Below are 15,428 nucleotides of genomic sequence, written 5' to 3' on the forward strand. Positions count from 1 at the left end.
AGTGTAATGCAGTATCCGCTCGATCACTACCCCCGCAACATGACCACCTGTCACTTGGACGACACCATCACAACGTCGACTTCACAGGTATGAATGGAAAATGAATGCAAAGACCTTCCGAACACGTTAGAATACGGACTACCAAGACCTCCGATCCTTACCGTGGCCATCCCTATGATCACGATTTATGAGATTTTGCAAGTCCACGCATAAAATATAGCATGTACAAAGTACATGGGCGTTATCACTTAAATTTCTAGAATTTTCATCATAAAAAAAACTACGTCGCAACTACATGAGGGCACCTACACTCTCTCATGAGCAAAAAAAAATGTGTTTTCTTCCGAGTAAAACATCACCATCTACGTGGTCCTTGATACTTTGATAGGGACCGGCCAATGGCCATTACCTATCTCTTATACTCCTACTAGTAGTAGTTAACTAAAGGCAAGAGAAGACACTCGGATTAAAGCGTAAAACATGGCAAAAACGGGGAGACGAGCCGGGGGGTAAAAGGTCAGAGACCACGGCTGGACGTTTGTCAGTTAACGAGCTTCGCACTAGCTAGTTACTTTTATTTGCTTTATTTACTGGGAAATTGAAACTAAGCAGCTCAACTACGCTTGTACGTACAAACTAGAGAAAGGGACGGACTAAAATGACCTTCTTTGATTCTTACCTTTGCCCATAAAAAACGGACGGACTTGTTTTGAGCTTTGGGTTCTGATGTATCGCACAAAGGTCCAGAGTTATGTTTTCTTGATGTATGCATTTTATGATGTGCACCGGATCCTTTTTGCCCCTAAGTAAATCATTTGTAGGTTGTAAATGAAAGTAGTTTAGTTTTAAGCCCAAGTCCAATGACCTCGATCTGTAAATTGAGCATGAGAGCAGTGCTTGGTTAATTGAAGAAAAACCAAGTGAAACATAAGATTACAACTGTTCAAATTCGGCTGCCGTGAAACATGACAACCCTAACTGAGCGCTTGCAAACACATAGTAACTGATAAGACAAGTGTGTCACTATGAATCACATACCACTGTTGATCTAGTGGCTGACACCAACTCCATCGCAAGCGACCACTCGCGGAGTGATCATCACAATGTGGCATGAGTCTCACTCTGGCCCATGCCAATAGTTGATTAAACGCGCGCCAGCGACTAGGCAATTTTGATTTGAATGGTGAGCTTCACACGCAGCATTCGGCGGACAAGTACCTTTGAATCATGTATGCCCATGATCTTGCCGACGACATCGTAACTTCGATTTCACAGCTACGAATGAAAAATGAACGTGGAGACCTCTTGGACACGTAAGAACACGAACTACCAAAGACCTTGCATCACTATGATCATAATTTTATGAGATTTTTCAATTCCAGACATAAAACATAGCATTTATAAAGTACATGATCGTTGTCACTTAAATTTCTAGAATTGCTGCCGGTGGCCGGTTGAAAATTTGATGTATGGGAGGGAAAAAAGCAACTCATTGATGAGTGGGTCCCATGTGACAGGAAAGATTCTAGAGGTTCCTATTACAAAAAATCATTTCAAGATTTTTGTAGTTACATATATTTAATTATATTGAAGTTGTTTTCTAGGCTTTTTTTTCTTCAGTTTTATAATAAACCATCAGGACTCATTTGGTAGGAGTGGATCGGAGGGGATTTGAGCGGAATTTCCTCGCGTGGCCCGGAAACCTCGCAAAACCACGAGGGCTCATTTGATACGCCGGGTTTCGACGGCCCAATCCCTCGAATCCCCCTCGGATCCCTCGTTTCCACGTGGTTCAGAGCCCTCGAGGGGGGACTCGGGGATTTGGAGGAGACGAGCCTGCCCGCCGCCCGCTCAACGTGCTGCCGCCCGACTCCTCCTCAAGACGCCGCCGCCCGACGCCTCGACGCCGGCGTACCTCCTCCTTCATACTGGCCTTCGCCCCGACGGTATGTCCTCGCCGCCCCTCCCCTCCTTTCACGGAGGTAAGTCATCGCCATGGCTGCCACCTCCCGTGCACCCTCCATTCGCCTTGTCCTACGGGCGAGCTCGCCAAGAACGCCGTCTCCCTCCGACCGTCTCTTCTTGCCCCTCGTCGACCCTACCCCAACCTGGCGAGATTGCAATAAATTAGTGATGGTGATGTTCTAATGGATCTAGGAGGATAAATTGGCAGATTGTAGTACTGGATCAGCAGATTGTAGTGCTGGATAAATCAACAGATTGTAGTGCTGGTTCAGTAAACTAGCAGATGGTGATGGTATGATGGATAAATTAGCAGATTCTGGTACTACTAAGCATCAGCACAGCAAAGCAACGTAGTGGTCTTTTTTTTACATGGATGGTGAATAATCTGTAACTACTAGTTCAAAGCAACGTAGTGGTCTGATGGATTTTTGGTCTTGTTTACATATTTAGTTTCCAACATAATGGTCGCTTAATCTGTTTCATGCATGTATATATCATGCTGAATTCTTACCATGATCATCCCTGCTTATTTTTGTTGATTATTTCTGTTTATTTTAGTAAATCTCATGATTTATGTCTGTATATAACAAATGATTTTTAGTAAATATGCACACCACTACAGCTACTGCCAGTGGCGGAGCTAGCGGAGATTCAAAGGGGGAGGGGGGGGGGGGCAAAGGAAAAATATGCATCTTTGGGGGGGCCAAATGAGAACAATCTTTTTATTTTAAGGCTCTTAATTTTTTTTCCTTCAGAAAATATGCTACAGCTGGGGGGGGGGGGCAATGGCCCCCTCAGCATTGCATGTAGCTCCGCCACTGGCTACTGCGGTGACACATTCATGTTCAGAAAATCCACAACGAACAGTTCAGTTGTCCACACGAATTAGGAGGGAAAAAAGATTGTCGTTCCAATCGTGCCTTGGCTACATTTGCAGTATCATTTTATTGTTGTTTCAGCACAAGGTTCTATCCATCTGCTGTTTAGGCAAGTGCAGCATGTGTAGTTTTGGGATAGCAGGACCAAACTGAATCTGTGTACATGAGCTATCATCATTTCACAAGTAGTAGCACTCATGTTAACTGTGGCAAACTTTATAGCCAACTCTGTGGCAAAAGAAATTAAACAGTGTTATTTCCCATCTGTCGCGGCGACGGCAGAGCGATTGGGGGCAGTCGATGGCGAACAAGCCTAGGAGGAGGTTTATCACCAGCAGCTCATGAAGTACCTTGATTCCCCGTCTCTCAATCATTGATGTTGGCTCTCACTCCGGTGCCTCACGACATAGCTGGTTCGTTTCCTCTCCTCTCCCTCACGCTCATGGATTCGATCAATCACTGCATCTACTATCAAGATTAGATACTGCATGATTAGATGGTTTTAAGAGACAAAAGTGTAGATCATACTTGATTGATTCAGCAATTGACACCCTTCTGTGCACAGTCAGCATGTAGTTACAATTTATTTACATTCGTCAATGCAGAGGGAATGCCCAAACTAACAAGCAGCTATCTTTTTTGTTATATTTACTAGTCACCGATTCTGACCTTTATTTTCTTTCCATTGGTGACCAGAGATTTGCCATGCAAGATGACTCGTCGAAGAGGATGTCTTCATGTCCTGCCAGTTCAGCTCCTTGTTTGCGTGATGAATCCCCGCTGGAGCCCCTCTCTTCCAGATAGCACATGTAAAGTCAAGCCCTTGCACTTGACATAATTTACAATTTATTCATCTTTCTTTTGCGAGGGGAATTACATTATTCATCGGCATAACAACAGTTCACATGCTCTTCAAGCACACTGATTTTGGTCTTCTCAATAGACTCACAAAAATTCTCTCATTTACTGGGCATGTAAGGTCAAATGGTGCATGCTTTAAACAGATAGTTCTTTTTTAAAAATCCTACAAGGATGAATCACCCACCTGAGTTTCAGCAGATAATGCACCTAAAGCTGTTATAAATGTAGACTCTATATTTTATTTTAAGCTGTCGCATTGTCATGGAAGTACTAGTAATCCAGTACGTGCATTTGCATGTAGTGACTAATACAAAGGATACAATAACAAGCCTTTTGGCTGTTAGAGGAAACTACATAGCTAAAAAGAATATATAATTGTAGTAGAAACAATTGGCAATTCAATTTTGTAGCTGCCCATGATGAGCACACAGGCAGCTTAACTCTGCCCATTCTTCCGTCTTTACTCACTAGTGATCTATCAGCTCTCTGTTGGTTGACCAATTAATTGATTAGATACAATGCTCGGTGGTTTCCTTTATGTGAAACATGGTAGTGCTGGTGCCTGACAAATCACCAGGTTTGACTTTTGCAGAATATAGTTTGTGCCTAGCCCCTTACCTTTGGTGTTTATGTAGGTGCCAGGATCCTGGAGTTGACAAAACCAAGTCTAAGAGGAACTTGTTCGATAACGTCAGCAACCTTCTCACCAATTTGTTTTTTAGCGGCAACCTCAAGAATATGCTGGTTGCCGAAGGTGCTTTCACTGATCTGTTCGACCGGCCCCTTCGCTATTCGCTCTATGATTTGTTCCTCGGGGTGCTTATCCCGTTATATCTCTTGTTACTTACTGTTTTCATTATGGTGCTTTGTTCTACCTATGTCTTCTCGGCATAGCCGGTCCCAAGCCCGGGTAAAGGAGGAGGGTTGTGATAGGCTTGGCGAGCCAATGTAAAAACTAGCCAGTCCCATAGGTATGAAACCCATTTGAGCGAGAGTAGTACTAGGATGGGTGACCTCCTGGGAAGTCCTCGTGAAAGGGTTTCATGTCTAAGGGTTGTGATAGGCTTGGCGAGCCAACGTAAAAACTAGCCAGTCTTTTGGGTGTGAAACCCATTTGGGCGAGAGTAGTACTAGGATGGGTGACCTCCTGGGAAGTCTTCGTGAAAGGGTTTCATATCTAGCCTACCTCAACTTTTTTGGAATTAAAGGCTTCGTAAGCAAGCAAGCACAATACTTATCAGATAAAGTTATATATGGGAGAGGTTTTCTAAGGGTGTTTGTTAACTACAGCTAGTGACATTGCTATATCAGAGTATGTTAACACGCACATAGGCTTTTGACCTTGATTGGTTTCTTGCCAACTATTTTCTGGAGTTGTCTCCTTGATCTTTAATTGAACATCACTATTGCTGCTACTCTTGGAGGAAGGATTTGACCATGAAACAGCAATCCCTCTCATACAACAATAACATCTCTTGCTTTTGTCGACAATTTGTTCAAGCTATATACTGTTTCCATTTTCTCCTCATTTTATTTTCTCTTATCTTCAGGAAACGAAGTAATCGGGTGGTGGTAGCAAGCAGGAGAAGAAACCATCACAGATTTGTCGGTTGGAGCCTACACATTTTTCAATATTGTCAAGGTCAGAATACAAAGGTTCCAATTCATTATAAATTTGGAGCCTACGAATATACTCTCCCCCGTTGATGTATTTGTAGCTTTGCAATCAGTGGGTGGAAGCTATTGATTGGTCAGATAGAGCATATTAACATTCATGTGTTAATATGAAATAAGGCATTTTGATGCGGCGTGTGATGAATTTCATTCTGGAAGAACCAGGAGGTCCAGTTGGACCTGTTTGCCACTAGGCTTGACAAAATGATGCGATCCGATACAAATCGGCCTCTCAAACATAATAATCAATGATAAAACAAGTTTCTTTTTCCCCCTCTAATCTAGGAAGACACGTTTCTTCTTTTGAAAAATAGAGGGCGGCTCCCTCTGATTTTTATTTCTAGAAACCATGGTCTTTACAAACTGAAAAAAGGAAGAACCCCCCCCCCCCCCCCCCCCCCGAGGAAGGCTACTATAGCATTTTAGGTGCATAATCGCTTCTTAATAAGTCCATGAGGAGGTCAAGTTTGTTCTGACTTCTGGCAAGTATATTTTCTTCTTCCAGGTTGAGCTTTCTCTTTCTTTTTCAAAAAGGAAAAAGAAAAAAGCGGTTGAGTTTTCTCTTGAAGCTGCAAAGAAATGCCACTCTGGGAATATGATACTCTTCACCAGGCAAGTTTAGGACAAATTTAGAACTCTAACATTTCAAGTGCTACCTGTAGTATATCTAACTATGAATGGAGTTACGATGTTGGATTCGATACTGACCAAATGTTTTACCTTTTGCAGCCATTTTTTGTGCCTATGGATCAAATGCTTCGAGATGGCTGTGAGAGGTTGCTCCATCTCCACCATAATGCCCTGGGAAAGGAGCCTCCCCTCTGCGTGCTCCTGCTCGTGCAACGACGTGGCCCTACTGTTTTGCGTCAGGAGATGAGAGCACGTGTGGCTGCTCCGTGCTCCTCCGACCATGCCCTGCTCATGCCGACGCCATGGAGCCTGTCAAGGTCCCCTGGCCCTCTTCTCATCTCCCTGCTTGATTTGCTCTTGTTCCCTTTCCCTGACGTGGTTTCCTTCCACACGCAGGTAAGAGCACAAAGGGACCAGCGGCGGAGGCCTACTACAATTGCAACGGTGAGTGCTCTTCCCCTTCACTTGCCCTGTTCCGTCCATGCATGGTTCCTTTATTTGAGTTTTGTCAGTATTAGTTGTGTGTGTGTGTGTGTGAGAGAGAGAGAGTAGTTTTAGTTGTCAGTTTTGAGAGAGAGAGAGAGGGAGGGAGGGAGGGGGAGGGGGAGGGAGAGGGAGAGGGAGAGAGAGAGAGTTTTCATTCAGTCTGCTATGAATGCTTCCGTGTCATTGGTATCCACTGCCGAATCAAATCATTCTTGTTTCTCTGGTTCTGTAGGTTTGTTTGGCACATCTCAACAATATAATCTCTAATTTTACTTGATGCCTTTAACTGCCAACTTAACTTTGTTAGTTAACTCGTGAACTTTCATATGCAAACTTAGATTATTCCAGTTATATGTTGCTTTTAGATATCTCTTGTTTTACCTGTAACAAGTTTCAATTCGAATAAGAAAGACTTTTGAGGACACGGATGTGCCTTTTGTAGTTCACTTTCTGAATTTGCTATTCTTGGAATTTGAATTGGGCTACTCCATGGAGAAACCGAATTCGCCAGTATTCTGGGAAGCTCAGTTTGGTGATTTCTCCAATGGTGCACAAGTGATATTCGACCAGTTTCTGAGTAGTGTAGCAGCCAAATGGCTCCGCCAAACTGGCCTTGTTGGTCTACTGTCTCATCGTTATGATGGCAAGGTCCTGAACACTCCATCTCCCGTCTTGAGCGCTTCCTTCAGGTAATTCACGGAACATAGTTTTTCTTGTTTTTTCTGTATCTTGCTGCCAATAATCATGTCCAGTAAGAAGCAACCTCCTGTTTTGCATCTTTGTCTTTGATAGTTCTATAACATGCTGTTGTTGTTTGTTGGTTTGAGATATCCTGTCACTATTCAAGGAAATGCGATTTGTTTTACAACTTTTGATAGCTCAAGTTGTTACGGTGATAGATTTGCTTTCATATCATGGTCTTTGATAGCTTGTTTTCATGATCATACTGAAGTGCTTCATCGTACTCTCAGTTTTCAATGCTACCAGCTGGCAGCACTTGGGTGTGTGTGACCGCATGTCCTTATTTTCCCTAGCTTACGTACAACGGATGGGGTTACTTTGGTTTCCTTTCCTTTTTGGTTTGCCAAAAGTTTTAATGAATTGGCATGTTTAGTCAATTTCTAAGGAGTATTTTTCAGTTTTTATAAGAACAGAGCTGATTTACTTGGTCTTGGTATATGTTTGTTTATTTTGAGATGGTTCTAGGTCTTATGTTTTTGCTGAAGTGGCATGATATAGCAACCATTGATCATGGTTATGCAATTCTTGGCCATGCTAGTATTCTCGACTAAATCTTTTACCGAGTGTTAGTGCTGTGGTTTGTGTTGCTGCCAAGTAGCATGGCATACTTGACCCATTCTCATGTGTGGTCCTGTGCGCAGTGAAGATAGTGATATGATCGTTTCACTGATCAACTTGTCTTGCCAGATTTACAAGTAGTCATTTATTTACTGCTCTTGACTTGTTTTACATGGGATTTTTGATGTGTTAAAATTGTTGTTGTGCTTCCGATTCTTGGCATTGACAGTCTGGTTCCATCGAGATCGATGATGAAGATGTCAGTGCCCATGGAAGTGGCAAGCAGATCACCAGGCAGAAGTTGAGGCGATCATCAGTTACCAGTAGTCGTCATGAAGAAGCCAAGGCCATGCAGCTGTTGGTGATGGGACCTGTCAGGATGCCCACCAAGGTGCTCAACATCAGCACCAGGAAGTCCCCCCTGTGGCGCAAGGTGAACTCTCCCGCCTCTCTGCTCGATCCCATTTACTTGGTTGATCCCTGCCAATATTGTGTGGTATATCCTTGGTGAATTTGTCATCCCATCAGTACTGAAATTGAGTTGAAATTCTTATAACAGAGCCATGCTTGTAACTGTGTCAGATCATACAATGTTGAACTTAATGTTCCTTGGTTTGCATTCTTGCACTAGAAAACATGATTGCAGTTTATTTGAGAAGACCCATGTTTGTAATCATGTGAGATCATTGGATTTTGAGCTAACATTTCATTGGTTTGCGCTAAGAAGCCCGTTTGTTTGCCAACGGTTGGTCTCAGCTACAGAAACAATCACTCTTGTACTGATGGTATCTTGGTTTGCGTCTAGAAACACATTTGTTAAACAATAATCAGTCTCAGCTACAGAAAATACCGGTTAATGTACTGTTGGTATCTTTTAAAATACAAATAACTCTATGGTTTGTACAGAAACAACAACGTCTGGCTGTGTTGAGAGCTATAGACATAATGATTCTCATATAAGTAGGATATACATAAGATGTTTAAAATGACCAGAATCATGCTTCTCACTTTCTGCCATATTAAGGCACTTGGTTGTGTAACCAAGAGCCCATTTGTGGTTCTAGTTATAATTTACTGTTATGTCATAAATAGGATGATTTTGACTTACTCTTGTGTCCAGATTAGAACTTTGTAACTGTGTCAGACCGTTGCATTGTGGACTAACAGTTCCTTGGTCCGCATTAAGGAACCGTTCGCTAAGAAACCAGCCAGGTGGTCTCGCCTACAGAAACTACCACTCTCTTTGGTGTCTGGTGATAGTATATCTTTTAGAAGACACAAATAAGTCTTTTGTTTCTACAAAAACAACAGCATCTGGTTATGGTGAAAGATATAGAGATATTGTGCTCATATCAGTAGAATATATGCACGAGATGTTGAAAATGGCCAAAATCACACTTCTTGCTTTTGGCCATACTAACGCACTTAGTGGTGTAATTAGGCTGCATTTGTGGGCCATGCTTGTGTGTTTGATTCTACTACGTCCATTCCAAAATATAATACGTTTTGGAATGGAGGTGGTAATTAGCTAGGGGATTGTTTACTGGTTGCAGTTAGATTTTAGTGTTGTGTTTTATAAAGGATGATTTTGACTTACTGTTTGCGCGTCCAGATTAGATATATGCATCTGCTTTTGGGAAATAACACAATGCTAAATGTGACATTGAAAATTGAGGATGTTAACCATTATATCCCCTTCCTTATTTGTAGAATGTAATTGTGTCAGATCATTGGATTGTCAGCTAACCATTCCTTAGTTTGTATTAAGAAACCGTTTGTTAAAACTTAAAACAGCAGGCAGTCTAAGCTACGAAAACTATTGCTTGCTCTAGTGGTAGTATCTTTTAGAAGACACATATAAGTCTTTGGCATCTACAAAGACAACATCATCTTGTTATGGTGAGAGCTGGCACTTGGTTGCATAATCAGAACCTATTTGTGGTTGCTGTGTTTGTGTGCTGGAGTATATCGCCTTGACTTCACATCTGAATGGCAATAGCATATCTCTCACTTTATGTTGCATCTGGTTTTCTACAGTCTGCTATTGTCTGCAAATTTTGTATTGTGTTGACTTGTGACCCCTTTTGGTTGTCTTGATGTTTGGATTTCTTTACGATTTGGCACTTTTGCTGGTGATATGACTCTGATGTTATGTCTTTTGCAACCCGGTGCAGAAGCCCGTGAACTCGTCTGTGTGGGCCTCCTGGGGTGCGATGGCGGCGGTGGCGGTATACAGCCTTGTCTACAACTGTGCGGTAAGTTCATGGTTTTCCTCTGTCCACCCCTCTCCCGGTTGCTCTGAGACCTAGCCCTAGAGCTATGGCTGCTCAGTGTGCCGGTCATCGAGCCATGGTTTATTATGTGATGGTAGACTCTCTAGCCATTTCCTTACACCAGTAGTATTGTTACTGTTCGCATGTTCAAGCTTTTTGATATGCTCTCGGTTAATGATCATGACTTCACTTTGTGAATGGTCTTGCCCTGCTACGGGTGTTATCATCTTTGTTTTTGTGGGCTTGCTAAATAATTTTAATCATAGATATTCTATGGGTGTTTCTGAGATTCCCACATAGATTCAGATTATACTAGATGGTAGCTTAGCTTCTTTTGTTAGTACTGGTGCATGGTTTGTTCCGGATTTGATGTAAAGCATTAGTCTTGATATGCAAGGAACAATTCATCTAGGACGATGTTTTGCTGAATCCAACTGATCGTTGTTGTTTAGACTTGCCAATGGTGCATTGTCTGTGTAGCAGTGTTCCTTAAGTTTTGACAAGTGAAGCAATAGGACACATGATGATGCTAGGTTATTTGTATTTTTTCAGCGATGAACTCGCGAACTAGTTCGCAGGCGGCCTAGTCCTTCCAGTGAGCAATGATATGTAGGATCTCTCAAAGAAAATTCTCATTCCATACATACCGAGTGTCTTTCCCCACTCTTTTGTTTTTAGCTTGTCATGGCAAGATTTCTTCCTGGCAAGTTAAGTATATGTGAATGTTCATCAACATGCAAAAACTGAGTTGCAGTTATTTGATGTTTTGCCAGGGCAGTTTCTACGAGATGCAAACATGATTGTGCTTGTCGCCCAGGACCAGGATGTCGACGTATGGTGTGCACCAGGAGGCGAACTCGTGCGGCTCAAGGACAGATTGTTGTGATGATCTATCTGGGTTGTCTAGAAAAATCCCAATTTTGAGTGAAGAGTGGATCCTGTTTGCTGCAATCTTCAGTACGTATTGGATCCCAATTCCGTTTGTTTCTGGGATGATGCAGATTTTTTGCCTGTCTATACTATAACTTGCTGAGAAGAACCAATTGTCGCAGATACTAGTGTCGATGTTGCCTAACCATTGTTCGAGGCTGAAGAAGCAAATAGATGATCTGGATGAGAAGATGGTGGTGACTGACTCTTCTCCCGAGTCTTTGGCGTCCAAGTAGATCCAGGTGAGTACTTTAGTAACTCAGGCCATATGATCTGGGGCAACATTGCTGCATGACATTATTTGGCCATCTCAGTTTTTACTGGTTGCACGACTATAGCTCCTTTAGTAACCCAGGCCAGTATGGCCATTCAGATAAATTTGGCCATCTTCAAGGGATACGAAATGACCACTCAAGTAACCCAGTTCCAGTGTAATACGGACATGAAGTAAAGCACCAGATCATAATTGTTGTAGCGGCCCTTGTTCTACCTTGGCACCTCGTGCCAACATAACAAACTGTTTTTAGGCCGTTGTGATGTAAACTGCCGGTCCATGTCTTTTGATAAGCAAGCACATTTATCTAGATGTCATGTTAGTGTGTGCTTTGATAGCTGCATGTTGTCCGTCAAGTAAGAGTGCATTTACCAACCATACCAGGATCCATCTCAATACGAGTTAGCATCTGATAGCTGTTGCATGTTCTTTTCATTTTGTTGGTACAATTTCTGTTTGTCCATAATCTTAGAGCCTAAGTACTATTTATGAGAATTTCCTGAAAGTGAAATATGACAAGAAAACTGGACTGGTTAAGGTGTTATGTTTGTAAAAACTCTTGCTAACAGATGCTGCTAAGCTAGCTATGTTAAATTTCTTGAGGTGGCTGATAAGAACTTGTGGCATACTCGACCTATTCCAATGTGTTTTGCTGATGTGCTTCTTGGACGTGACAGGATTGTCCTTTGTAGGTTGCTTTCTTGTGATAACCCCTTGTTCGTTTGCTATTAATTGATCTTGTTCTCTCTTGCTCTTTGCCCAGGATGGTGAGGACGGCGAAAAGAAAAGATTTTTGCTGGAGATGGTGCACCCACACCCATCGGGCTATTCTTCCGGAGGGCAAAGCGGGCAAGAAGAGGGGTCAATGGAGCTTGGAGCTCTATGGGAAGTCTGGTGGTTTTGCTTTATATTTTGATTTTTACATGTGAATGGGACGTTGTTTGCCTCGTTTTGCCGGGTGCTCATGTTGTATCCAACATATGTCTTTTTGAAAAGCAATGTCATGCTTCTCTATGGGAGACGAGAGGTGCATTTGGGAAGTCGCAAAATCATTGCTTTGTCATGGGCTGGTCTGAGTTTCAAACAATGTGATGTTTTTTTTCTCTCGAATGACAACCAGGATATTAGTATGATCTTTTTTTTATCCAATGTATGTACCGAAGGATCATCACCCTCTTATGTTTTTGTGTCGTGAATACTCACGAGCTAATCATCCTCGTGTTTCGTAAAATTTAAGTTCATCTTTGCTTCAGTTGCCCTGGCGCAGTGGTAAAGCTGCTGCCTTGTGACCATGAGGTCAAGGGTTCAAGTCCTGGAAACAGCCTCTTACAGAAATGTAGGGAAAGGCTGCGTACTATAGACCCAAAGTGGTCGGACCCTTCCCTGGACCCTGCGCAAGCGGGAGCTACATGCACCAGGTTGCCCTTTTTTTTGCTTCAGTTGCCCCTGTAGTAATAGGGATATACTGTCATGTTAAAAAATGTGATTGTCTTGTTAATTTTCAGAGCCACAAACTTGCTGGTAGCAGCATTGTCATTAACTTTTCATTGTATTGGACAGAATGTAGCTGGTCGATGTCAAGAAGTGCCCTTTTTTAATATCAAACAGATTGGCTGCCTCTTTGTTGAATGAATGTTGTTTCTGGTTTTAGCAATGCATCGATTCGATTGGAAATGAACACAAGCTCTAGCGCCTTTTTTTTGTCAGAATTTGAAGGCAAATGAAATAACAGAGCAGCATCGGAAGAGATCAAACAAGAGGACAGGCGAGTGATAAACCCCTTTTAATGTTCAGGAATTTAGCACATGTATAATTGACTAGAGAGTACAAGTTGATATCTCATTTTGGGGACTTAGGACCCTTTTTTGAGGGACCGACTCTTCTTCTTTTTTTGAGGGACTGACTCTTCTTTTCTTGTTCTTCTTATATCTGTAACGTGCCCTCTAAATAAATGGATATGTTGTAGTTATGTCACTTAATAATAATCAGCTTCATTTTCAAATACAAAGATAAAATGGCAAAAGCTTTATGGTTATTAATCCTATCCATCGATCCGTCGCATGCAAGGCGAGCCAGAAACTTGTTGGATATTGGTCCTATCCATCAATCCGTCGCATGCGAGGTTAATGGCCGCCTGCCTCCGGCCACATACGTAGTAATTTCATTCGTTGAAAACGAAACGAACGAAAAGGATCATCATGTCACTAAAGGAAACGAAACGTCCCAAGGATATGCCATCTAGGCTTGCGCCACCTCATCGATCCGTGGCCTCGTTGCACCATGACTTGGACCACGTGTATATATAGTAGAAGGAGTCACCCGTCCGCGTGCAGGATGCACGTGTGACTTGGACTTGGGGCTTGGGCGACGGTGAGGAGAGGAGAGGTTTTGCTCCGCCACCGATGAGCCGCCGATTAGATGGTGTCGCCGCCCACGACGGGCGTGGACTTGTGCACTCGGACGGGACGGGTTCGTCGAGAAAATTGATGGAGGCGCATGAGCGTGAGGAAGTAGTGGAAAGGAGGGTCCATCTTGTTCGGCATCGGCGGGGTGGCGAAGGAAGGAAGGAATGAGGAGGAGGAGGAGGAGAGAAAAAAGATGTGGTCTTTGATTGAATTTGTGCGGCAGCCTACGAGGAGGGAAGACGAGGGATGGGCAGCAGCATGGCGACATTGGCGACATGACGGAGATGAGATGAAGGAGACTCGGTCGGTCGCTCGCTCGCTTGCTGGGTGGAGGAAAAAAAGGAGTTGGCGGCGACTGACGTGGTTCTAAGTCTGACAGTAGAATGGGGGGTAAGTATGGAAAGGCAAGGTCCTAGCTATGAAGTAGTTGTACACACGGGTGTTTAGCGAGTTCAGGCCCTTCTCGGAGGAAGTAACAGCCCTACGTCTCGGAGCCCGGAGGCGGTCGACTGATCTCTGTGTATATGAGTTACAGGGGTGCGAAGCCTTCTACCAGTGGAGGGGGGTGGCTTATATAGAGGACGCCAGGACCCCAGCCAGCCCACGTAGAGGAGGGTTAAAGTACATTAAGGCCGGGCGTTACTGGTAACGCCCTACATAAAGTGTCATCATGACCATTAAGACTACTTAATTATAGACCGTTTGGATACAGCATAGATCCTAAACTTCTGATGGTCGAGTGCGTCTTCATGGTCGAGTGTCTTCTAGCCGGTCGAGTGGAGTCTCCCTTGGTCGAGTGGAGCTTCTCTTGGTCGACTGGAAGGTAGCTTCGTATGATGATGTCCTTGGGTATGGTATCCTAGATAGGTCCATGACCCTACCCTAGGTACATAACCTCATCATTAGCCCCCGAATGGATCGAGGTTCGAGTGAGGAAGGAGTTGATGATTTTCTCCGACTTATTTACTGTACTTTGATTATGTCGTATCTTGGATCGGTGATTCTTCTTTCGGTGTTGGCGTCGACTTTTACTTCAGTCGCCTTGATCCATTCTTATCTTCTGTCGAGTGAACTTTTGAACTCTGGTGAACTTCCGAGCGATGGATCGCGGGAAGGATATCGTCTGACAGATTGATCTGCTGTTAGCGGATTTTGCGGGATCTGAAATTTGGGAAGCGCGCGAAGCGGGGCGATCCGCGGCAATCGGGCGGGATAAGGCATGGATGCCTCGATTTCTGCACCGCCTTTTTCGCCACGTATCGTACGTGTGCGACTGTTTCGGGATGTGACAGATCTGCTCGGACCCACTCGTCAGCCACTCGGAAGCGCCTTTATATAAAGCGTCGGGGAAGAGTTTTTGAACAGTGCCTCCCCATTCCCCTCTCTTCCCTCTCTACCTCCGCCCACGGCGCCTGCTCCTACCTCCGCCTTATCCACCTCTCGAGCGCTTCGCCGGCGATAATGGTGAAGGAGAAGACGGCGGCTCTAGAGCGCACGAAGAAGGCGATGGCGACGGGGCAAGCGAAGGGGAGACCATCTAGTCGGGGCGGATCTTCGTCGAGGTCCCGCCTGCCGAAGGGTTGGGTCCAAGGGGATTGGATCCGCTCAACCATCACTGAGAAGGATCTCGACGACCTGGCCAATGAGGGACTGATCCCCCACGGGTCAGCGAGGCTCCCGGGGTCCGAGTGTCAACCGCAGCCGCAGGAAGGTGAGTGCGTTCTCTTAGCCACTCAGGTAGATCGTGGTTTTT

The 15,428-nt window shown here is 43.9% G+C and overlaps 1 protein-coding gene and 2 long non-coding RNA genes across 4 annotated transcripts; all 3 read left to right on the forward strand.

Annotated features, from left to right (window-relative positions):
- Positions 1-3,081: 3,081 nt before the first annotated feature.
- LOC123134639 (uncharacterized) lies at positions 3,082-5,305 on the forward strand. Its single transcript, XR_006465683.1, has 4 exons — positions 3,082-3,256; positions 3,540-3,652; positions 4,340-4,458; positions 5,255-5,305. It is a non-coding gene; the product is annotated as an uncharacterized lncRNA (long non-coding RNA).
- An 846-nt stretch (positions 5,306-6,151) lies between these two features.
- Positions 6,152-10,049, forward strand: LOC123134638 (2-oxoglutarate dehydrogenase E1 component-like). Of its 2 annotated transcripts, XM_044553851.1 has the most exons (5): positions 6,152-6,325; positions 6,405-6,452; positions 6,937-7,183; positions 8,023-8,226; positions 9,968-10,049. In XM_044553851.1, exons 1-4 carry the CDS (start codon positions 6,289-6,291, stop codon positions 8,096-8,098), a joined length of 408 nt encoding a protein of 135 aa, XP_044409786.1. In that variant the 5' UTR covers positions 6,152-6,288; the 3' UTR covers positions 8,099-8,226; positions 9,968-10,049. The 2 variants fall into 2 exon arrangements, 1 of the variants encoding a protein (XP_044409786.1); XR_006465682.1 differs by lacking the exons at positions 6,152-6,325; positions 6,405-6,452 and adding an exon at positions 6,711-6,726.
- A 796-nt stretch (positions 10,050-10,845) lies between these two features.
- Positions 10,846-12,305, forward strand: LOC123134640 (uncharacterized). Its single transcript, XR_006465684.1, has 3 exons — positions 10,846-11,023; positions 11,119-11,238; positions 12,034-12,305. It is a non-coding gene; the product is annotated as an uncharacterized lncRNA (long non-coding RNA).
- Positions 12,306-15,428: the final 3,123 nt, after the last annotated feature.

This window comes from Triticum aestivum, chromosome 6B (assembly GCF_018294505.1).
Source record: "Triticum aestivum cultivar Chinese Spring chromosome 6B, IWGSC CS RefSeq v2.1, whole genome shotgun sequence".
Taxonomy (NCBI): Eukaryota; Viridiplantae; Streptophyta; class Magnoliopsida; order Poales; family Poaceae; genus Triticum; species Triticum aestivum.

What these genes read in the sequence shown, in the direction of transcription:
- LOC123134638 (XM_044553851.1), top strand. Translation starts at nt 6,289, where the DNA reads ATGCCCTGCTCATGCCGACGCCATGGAGCCTGTCAAG. An exon ending in ACGCCATGGAGCCTGTCAAG is followed by an intron (nt 6,326 to 6,404) that starts GTCCCCTGGCCC and finishes TTCCACACGCAG; the next exon opens with GTAAGAGCACAAAGGGACCA. An exon ending in GGCCTACTACAATTGCAACG is followed by an intron (nt 6,453 to 6,936) that starts GTGAGTGCTCTT and finishes TGCCTTTTGTAG; the next exon opens with TTCACTTTCTGAATTTGCTA.